This window comes from Morone saxatilis, unplaced genomic scaffold, assembly GCF_004916995.1.
Source record: "Morone saxatilis isolate NCDOM2014 unplaced genomic scaffold, NCSU_SB_2.0 Contig0, whole genome shotgun sequence".
Lineage (NCBI taxonomy): Eukaryota > Metazoa > Chordata > Actinopteri > Moronidae > Morone > Morone saxatilis.
This window is the reverse complement of record NW_023339650.1, coordinates 14,009,777-14,018,924: the sequence shown is the minus strand read 5'-3', so window position 1 is coordinate 14,018,924 and position 9,148 is coordinate 14,009,777. Positions and strand designations below refer to the sequence as shown.

The following is a 9,148-nucleotide window of genomic DNA, read 5'->3' as shown; positions in this document are numbered from 1 at the left end:
CTCTGTTTTCCTTCTCATTGTTGCGGCTTCGTCTTTGAGCCGTCAGCCTGACGATGTGGATTTTGTCACAGGGAAAGCGATTCCTGGTGTTTCTTTTCAGCTGGAACGTTGACTTCATCTGGGCTATTCATGGCACCATCAAAAACCAGCTGGAGTTTTATAGCAAGTAAGACCCTCGTTTTATTCCGCTTGACAGTTTTCTCTTGGTGTTATTTTCTAACAAGTTGCTTTCTTCAGGACCATGACTACTCATATTATGGAGATCTACTTCAGAGCATGGAAGAAGGCTGGCGGGGACTTCCTGGCGGAGATTGAGAGCTCATGCATACAGGATTTTATGCAGAATGCGATCTTCCTTCATAGAGCATCTCCTGTTCACGCCAAAGTCCGACAGGTAGACTCATTACCTTCAGCCGTGATGTGCATCGTATTACTGTGTGTGTTTACTCTCTGATCTCCTTGCTTTAAAATGCAGATCGTGAGCTATTTCCACTCAAGGAAAGGCTGCAACAAGGTGGACAAGATGCTCTATGATCTCTACAGGCCGTTCCTCTGGAAAGCTTTGACGGTACGGACACCGTTTTCTAACTGCATTCATGCTGGTGTTTTAGGATTTTATTCTAGTCTAATGTGTTTCTGTTTGATTCGTTCAGGCTCCGAACTTTGAGGTGCGCGCAAACGCCACTTTGCTTTTCACTGAGGCCTTCCCAGTCCACGACCCGGATCAGAACAACCAGAATATAGACGAGACCATTCAGAAGCAGCTGGACACAGCAATGGTGAGAACCTTTCAAAGCATTCGACTACTTTTTGATCTCAAGAAGGGGCAAAATATCATTAAAATTCATTCTCGGATCTTGTAATAAGTCACGAACCTCAGAGACAATATTTCCACCGCCTGTCTGTCTCCCTCAGGGCCTCCTTGATGACCCTCATCCCACTGTGCGCTCCAATGCCACCCTGGGAGTCTGTAAGATCCTGGCTAAGTGCTGGGAGCTGCTCCCTCCCACAATCATCACGGACTTCCTGAAGAAGCTGGTGATGGAGCTGGCGGCTGACAGCAGCTCCCCAGATGTTCGGTGCTCAGTCTTCAAGGTAGGAGATGCCGTCTCTCTCTGTCCTGATGTATGTTGGTGTGAAAAATGTAGACGTGTGAAGCCTCGTATTGTTAGCTTACTATTATGTAATCTTATCCAAGATCTGAGCTGAGAACATGTTTAAAAACTGGCAGTGTTAAATCAAGTTATATTAGAAATGGCAACAATTAGGCGTTCTTTTCCAAAAGTATTGTGATGCCAAATTGTAAGCATTATTGTCACCGCAGACAGAATTAGCATGGCTGATTTTATTGGCAGCAGACTGGATATTTAATGACTTGTGGTCTGTGTAATGTTTTCCCCAGTGTCTGACTATTGTCTTGGACAACACTCTCAGCCATCCACTATTGGAAAAACTCCTGCCTACTCTCAAATACAGCCTCCATGACAACTCTGAGAAAGTCCGCACAGCTTTTCTTGACATGCTCATCAAGGTGAAGGCAGTGCGTGCTGCCAAGGTACTCTTTCTTTTTGCTTTATACATTGTTGGGTTGTTGCATGTTTTTCTTTATTTTAATTATAAAACCATTTAAAGTACACAGTGCACCTAGACTGGGAATTTAACTTTGTTTTGTTTTTTTTAACACTTTATTTATTTGCTTTGCCCATTTAAAAACAAAACAGTTTTAACAATATGAGTAACTGAAATGACAAAGAAAAGAATATTAAAGTTCATAAACATAAAACATAACAAGTCCATTTATATATTTTAATGACAGAACGAGCCTGTCCCCGTGCAGTGGACCCTTTCTATCTACCACAAAGATTCAAGGCAAAAGCAGTAGCCACAAGCAATAATAAACATTAAAATTCAACAACAACAACTATCATATGAAAAAAATATACTTGTGAATGCCACTGACAATAAAGATGCTGGAAAGGATATATTCTCCACATAATAAATGAAGATGAATCTATTATTTAAGGCGGTAAAGACATTTATTAGAGCAAAAATGAATGACCTGTCTCTAAAATACATACAGTAGCTACACAAATGGAATATGAAGTAGTTGTAGTAGTTGGCAAGTATCATAAGTCATAAACTTGTCAAACAGTATGAGTGTCAAGATGAGGAATGTGAGGAAATGTGTTAATATTTCATTGTCTATACTGAAGACATAATTAAGTTTTTGGTGCAAATCCAGGTGTAGTTCAGCCAAATTACATCGAGACGCAAAGGATGCAAGTTAATGCCAGATGTAAAAAGAGGCTTCTTGTGTTTCACTCTCCAGTTCTGGGACGTGTGCAGTATGGACCACCTGCTGGCCCGCCTGGCCATCGATTCCCAATCGGTTTCCAAGCGCATTGTCGATCTGCTCTTCAAGTCTTTCTTCCCCGTCAACGAGTCGGAGAGGGAGTGGTGCTGTCGGTGCATCACCCTCATCCAGATGAACCCCATGGCTGCCAGGAAGTTCTACCAGTCGGCCCACAAACACACAGCCCCCACTAACATAAGTAAGCGCTGTGTGTACAAGACCAACCAAGAAATGATTCAGTATGTTGTCAGTACGTTAAGTTCCTCCATTGTTTTGTCGTCTCCTCCAGTAAAGCTGATGTTGGCCATTCGCCGTGTTCTGAACAGCTGCATCCAGACTGACTGTGACCTGTCAGACATTAATGACAGCAATAAGGAGAACAGCGCAGTAAGAGAGATTTGAGAAATAAACGATGGTTTGCTCGGACTAAAAGTGTTTGACTGTGTATACTGTGAGTCTGTGAGCTTCTTCATTAGAGTTTGATCTCAGCAGGCTGAACCTCTGCTGGGGAAAGACGTGGCTGTCGTGTCCCGTCTGCTGGAGGTCGTGGTCATCCTGTGGAGAAGCGTCGAGAAGGCCCTGAAACAAAATGAAGAGGCCCAGAAGTACACTTTCGCAAAGTTTGGAAATGTCATGGCCAAGTACTTCCAGGCCTTTGAGGTACTTCAGCCTCTATGTGTTGAATTGTTTGTTATTCCTCCATGAACAAGTCCTTAATACGCTTTGCCTAACTGTTTTACAGGATGAACAATGTACCGTTCCTCTCATACAACTGGCCTCCTTTATGCCCGCAGCTGCAGTTCCAACATTCAGGTGTCTCCATCTCATTCGGCTTTTCGCCTTTTTCTTTTCTGCTCTGCTGACATGCTCCTGTCTAACCTCCCTCGTCTCGCTCTCTTGTTCTCAGCTGTGGCGTCCTGTCCAGACTGAGGAAGATGGACCCAGGAGCGGTGCCAACGCAGTACAGCCAGCTGTTAGACTGCATGTGCAGCTGGGGCCAGGCTGCCAACATCCTCGAACTCGCCACTGACTGGCTCACTGAGGCTCTGCCCAAGCAAGGGGTATTTTGCTTTGACTTAGACATAACGGGCTGAAATTATTGTTGGGTTTGTGAGCCCCAGAGAAAAGCACTAAAACGTGAGATTCATGTAGCTGCATTTCCACAACAGGAACTGCTGATATAGGAGTTAGTATGGCGTTGAAAAAAGGAAAGCATCTCTGAGTTAAACGGCCAAATCTGAGTCGTGTTCAGCCTTAGTTTAATCCAAACACACATCTCTTGTTGCTCTTTGTAAAAGTCCTCTCCCTTTCAACTTCAGGACAAGGCGAACACCAATCGAAAGGTGCGTATCCTGGAGACGGTGGAGGCCAAACCAGACCTGGCGCTGGCTTACTTGGAGTACTTGTTCAGCCACACTTCAACGCGAGAGAAAGTGCTGGCTCTTGGCGAGCAGCCACTGAAGCAGCTCCATACAATTCTAGGAAACTGGAGGGTACGTTGGATACCATTCATTCTTATTTCATTTAGTTAAACATAGAAGCACTATCGGTCTGTGTGTCACTGCTTAGATATATAAATGTATTTTATATCGTTCCTCTATGAGATGTGAATCAGGCTGATGTTTGTCTCAACAGTCAGTGCTGTACACTCACCTCAGCTCCAGCACAGAAGATCCTAAAACTCCCAGTGTGGAGACCGCACTCAAAGTCTTCATGTACTACGGCCGCCTCGGTGCACATCTGCAACATACCGTGAGCATTCTCATCCCACTTGTCACTTGTATTTATCATCTGGGATCTGCTTAGTGTCTTTGTAAATGAGCACTCCGCTAGACTTCAAATATTTTGGTAATCAATTAATTCTTTTCTTTTTTTTTTTTAATCAAAATAGTGGAAGAAAATGCCGCACATTCTCAAATAACAGGATGTGCTGCTTCTTAACTGATTACATTTTAGATTTTTGACTTTTGGTCTGACAAATTAACACCACTTTCGGTACTGCAAAGTTGTGCTATGTATTTTTGCTGCCCTGTTGTAGGTGTTGAGGCAGGAGAGAGAGCTAATAATTTTTCCAGGTGACTCAGGTTTATGGGTTTTTGAGTTACTTGCCTAAGTGGTCATTTATTTTTAAGTTATTTCCCCTCTTAAACTACAAAAACAAGTTAAAGTAAAAACCGAATGAAACCATTTGCTTCTTTCCTAGTCCTCAGAGGGTCGAGACTACCTGCTCTCGCTGGAGCATGTGGCAGCGTGGGTAGCTGAGAGGGTGTTGCCCTTCCTGGCCAAACGTACCAACGATGATGAAGAGGAGGAGGATTCAGAGAAGCCACAGCCACTGGCTGCACAGATAACTGAGGTGAGCTCTTCTATTACTTATGTAAATGTCATTGGAGGACTTTAGACTGGAAAACGTCCACTAAGAACTTATTGAGCCGAAACAAATATGTGTTGGAGATATAAGTGTCTGTTGAGCCTTCCCAGACTGTAATTAGTGAAACTAAAATGACTTTGCAAGGCTGCACTAAGCACTAGCGTTTAATTTGGGCAAATAGGGAAAATGTGTGGTCTCCATTAAGGGAGTGAGGATACTCTTCTCCACGGCAGCACAAGTGTGTGATTTAGGCACACAAGGTGGGGCACACAAAAGGATTTTCCTAACAGGATATTAGCTTCAGCAGCTGCACATGAGTGTGAATGTGTCTTATTTTGTGATGTAAATTAGTGTTTGATTATATGTTTCACCACATAGTTAGCCAGTGTTCTCAAATAAATACCGATAAACAAAGAGCTCTCTATGTAGAACATTTTTTGAATTTTCTAATGCCCTTTGATACTGAACATAATCGTGCAGCTTCTACTACTACTATATGAGGTATTTTTATGATGGATGTGGATGCCATGTGTTATTATTATATATAATATTTATGTGAATTGGAAAGTCAATCCAAGCTAGGAGATTTCTCTGCAGGAAAACCACATCTCCTTGTTCATAAATAGCCAGTTTAGGTGTTTTGACTTACTCATTTTCACCCTAATACGTCGCCTGTACCAAGGCTGTAGATTAAAAATACACAGTTGTGTTGTTACACAGGACATTAAGTTTTGTAGATCCTTTTCACCTCCTGCTTCCAGGACTTTCAGATCTGGTCGGTAAATTTAGACTCCTTATAGATTGTACTGCTCCAGTCCACACACGCTCTATTCACGCCTCCTCCCGCTCATACTGCGATACCGAAACGAGCTTATTTTCTTTATTTGTGCCATTATTCTTCAGGCCTGCCACCACATAACTGCTGCGATCAGATATTGAGAATAACCCTGCATGTGTTTCAGTGGCCTTTCTATCAGTGTGTTGGTGGGGGATCGTAGGCAGCTACCAGCAGAAATGAACATTACGCTGAAATGCTGTTCCCCCTAGACTCTGTGTTGTCGATTTTAATAAGTGCTCTTTTATTTGGGGGGGAGTGTGAATTTTCCATTATCGTGACGATTGTGCATTTTACCAGAGTTTCCTGACAGTGTGCCGAGACGTTTTGCTCGTGGGTTTGGGCGACCAGACGCTCAAGGGTCACATCCTCCACCTGTGCTCGCTCACCCTCCTCTCCGGTGAGTGATTCAAATGTCCGTTTATGGGAACGATACAGGAAGGGTACTGGTACACCGCATTGATGGAAGAGTGTGCAGTTTGAAATAATGAAAACATTTAACAGAAGCTGGATTTTATTTCACATAAAGCAGTCCTGTTGCATCATGTTTCTTTGACGTTTCCAGACGCAGGATACCTGTGTATTCCTGCAGTGCTGCCGATTCTGAAGGAGGTGGCGGACTGCTACGTACCCGAGGACAACAACCAGGCTCAGGGCAATCAGGGAGACGCAACCACTGTCATTCTGGGTGTGGTGGCCAACATCTTCCAGAAGATTATCGAACTCTTGGCTCGCCGTCTTAGGAAGGAACCAGAGGAGGGAAAACAGGTAGACATTTGAGCCCCAATGAGTTGATTTATGTATTTTATTTGACCTATTCTTGTAGCACCACCACCTACAGTTTATTGTTCTACATAAACAACACTTGTTTATTTCTTTAAATGGAGCTTCTGGCCTCCTTTTTAGTTGCTCTCAGTATTCCAGCGCTGTACAACTTGCACCATCAGTAAAGAGGGTTTTTTTTTTTTGGCTGTGTTAAGAATCCATCTTTGTGCCCTGACTTTAGCTGTGTCAGTCAGCCATTCCCGGCCTGACAGACTTCCTCCAAGTGGCTCAGACCTGGGACAGAGCACCTCTCAGCGGGGTCTTCTCTACTCTTTTTGCTGTCATCGTTGTGGAGAAGAGACATTTGCTTCAGAAGGTATTAGCTACACCACAGACGAGACACAGCATTTGTCTTTTACCAATATCCCACATGTCCTGGGCATGATAAGGGACTTGACTGATTATATTCTTGAGCAATTCAATTAAGGGGATGATGAATGCTGCTGTTCTCTTATTTTTAAAGATTACCCATCCAGAGGAGGTGATCACCCCGGAGTCAATGGAGGACATGCCTCCTCTGTCCGGTGTCCTACTTTCTGTCATCCTCAAAGTGCCCGCTGTTACCAGGTAAATATTCTCTGTCATCTTTTCTGTTCTTTTTAGAAAAGTTAACCTCATTCTTCTGTTTAGTCTGATACATTTATTTGACCGTAATGTGATTTATACACAGTTTAAAAGTCGTATTTGTTCTTGAATGTTTCTTTTAGGGCGTTTTTGACAGAGGTCAGCTCATCTTTGGACTCCGAGGCCATCAGCAGTCTTAATGAACTGGCTGCAGTCCTGCACGTCCTAGCCGTCATCAAACACAGTGAGTTCACATGATGGGAATTTGAATTTTTTTAGATATTGTTTCCTTTTGATAAATCACAGTTTGTTATATGTCACACTTTTTTTTACTAAATTATCTAGCGGGGCAGTCTAAAACGGGCTTGAAGAGCGCAGCCACATCTGTCCAGCAGCAGCTTTACAAACATGCAGTCACATCTGTAGACAGCAGGGACATCCAGAGGTAAGTGGAAAGAAATAAGATATTTATTATAGATGAATAAATTCATAGCTTTTTGGTTTATAACTTGTAATGACTAAATTCTTTATCTTATTCTCGCCACAGGGTTATTTATGAATCTTCTGTGAAGACCTTGAATGAAATTCTGGATTTATAAGTTGACTTGTTTGAGATGTAATATCTACTTCACATGTGTATTCTGGAGCTATGTTGAGCAGTATAATATCTGCTTCTCTGTAAGCAGACTCTCAGTTGCTGGCAAAAAAAAAAAATAACACGATAAATATTTCAACTTCGCTGATCGGGTTTTTAAAAAATATGTTTTGGATTTAGATCTAAAGCTGAGGACAAGTGGCTGTCTGTAACTATGTTTTTCCAGATTGGCTCCACTCCTCTGTATTTATTTATTTCTCGATGGCACACATTGTTCAAGTCTTCCCTCTCAGGCTTTGTGCATTGATAATGTGAAGAACTATTGAGTTCTCCAGACTGCAGAAGTATGGTATCTTGGATTGAGTGACATTCTACTTTAAGGCTTTTCTCTCCACAACAGCTCGGTGCTCCACTTGTATTTTTTAACAGTTTCATATGAAATACATATATTTTTCCATGTCTCACTGTCTGTGTTTATATATCTGTGGGCCTGTCAGCATTCTCACTGCCGTGTGCTACTAATAAGAATAAAACAAACTGTATCAATCAACCTAAACGTGATGTTTATTTCTTTCTCAGATGTTTTTCTTTTCCGTACAGCGATGTGCCGAGTAATAACCTCGTACAAACAAGCAATAAATCACTCTCGCTTTATTCTTAAAGGGGAATAGCACCCATTTTATGAATTTGCATACTGTTTTGCCTTGTCGATATTTCTGATGTATGCACACGTTGAAAGGTTTTATCTACTACACTTATGCAAGTACTGCACTGAAGAACTTTTTTGAGGTGCTTGAGTATTTCCATTCTGTAAAACTATATTTTTACTCCATTGTGTTGCAGAGGCAATATTCTACTTTTACTGCACTACATTTATTTGAGCGTAGTTACTAGTTACTCCAGATTAATGTATCCAACACTATATAAACTAAACATGAACTACTTCAACAGTAAAATGCAGGAGTATATTTATATTGTAGTATTGCTACTTTTATATAATCATATTAAAGCCTTTGTTTTGGTATTTTTGTATGTCTGCATCCTCTTTTACTCTAAATTCAAGTTCACTATAGTGTTTTATATAATAGTGAATTAGACTATAATAATAGTTGTATTGAGACTAAACTAATACTGTCTTAAATTTATGTTTTTATCTATTTATGTGATATACTATATATATACACTATACATGTATATATTTTTACATAAGTATTTTAATATTTGTTTATTTTTGTCACATTTTTTAAAGTAAAAATTACTTTATAATAGTCCATTTATAATATGTGTGCCTTTTATGTTTTTAGTATCTTTGTCAAGTTATTGGCTTGGCTGCACAAATAAATCACCACAACAGTTTAAAAAAGACTATAATAACACTTTCTTTACTGTGTACATTACTATTCGGCTCCTTTGCTGTCGTATGTTTCTCATGAATCTAAATTTGCAACCGTATATTTATTATTCTAGACAAGTTAATAACACCTATCAATCAAATTTTATGTGTCTCTTTTTTTTTCTCCTATTTCTTGTGTTGCCTTCATGGCTTCCGGGCAGTAATCATTCAGTACTCCTGTCCTCTACCATCCCTCCATCCCTCCATCTTTT

General features: G+C 41.1%; 1 protein-coding gene across 1 annotated transcript in view; it reads left to right on the top strand.

Moving 5' to 3' along the window:
* ncapg2 (non-SMC condensin II complex, subunit G2) overlaps window positions 1-8,073 on the top strand; it is a 10,357-nt gene extending 2,284 nt beyond the window's left edge. Inside the window, exons 7-27 of the mRNA XM_035657183.1 lie at window positions 72-166; window positions 238-394; window positions 476-568; window positions 654-779; window positions 916-1,095; window positions 1,403-1,555; window positions 2,330-2,552; window positions 2,643-2,740; window positions 2,843-3,013; window positions 3,096-3,166; window positions 3,261-3,414; window positions 3,673-3,846; window positions 3,989-4,105; window positions 4,557-4,709; window positions 5,860-5,959; window positions 6,125-6,327; window positions 6,566-6,700; window positions 6,848-6,951; window positions 7,092-7,192; window positions 7,294-7,393; window positions 7,496-8,073. Coding sequence (XP_035513076.1) covers window positions 72-166; window positions 238-394; window positions 476-568; window positions 654-779; window positions 916-1,095; window positions 1,403-1,555; window positions 2,330-2,552; window positions 2,643-2,740; window positions 2,843-3,013; window positions 3,096-3,166; window positions 3,261-3,414; window positions 3,673-3,846; window positions 3,989-4,105; window positions 4,557-4,709; window positions 5,860-5,959; window positions 6,125-6,327; window positions 6,566-6,700; window positions 6,848-6,951; window positions 7,092-7,192; window positions 7,294-7,393; window positions 7,496-7,547 — 2,760 coding nt within the window. The 3' untranslated portion in view covers window positions 7,548-8,073. The remainder of the gene's footprint in view (window positions 1-71; window positions 167-237; window positions 395-475; window positions 569-653; window positions 780-915; window positions 1,096-1,402; window positions 1,556-2,329; window positions 2,553-2,642; window positions 2,741-2,842; window positions 3,014-3,095; window positions 3,167-3,260; window positions 3,415-3,672; window positions 3,847-3,988; window positions 4,106-4,556; window positions 4,710-5,859; window positions 5,960-6,124; window positions 6,328-6,565; window positions 6,701-6,847; window positions 6,952-7,091; window positions 7,193-7,293; window positions 7,394-7,495) is intronic.
* The last annotated feature ends 1,075 nt before the right edge of the window (window positions 8,074-9,148 follow it).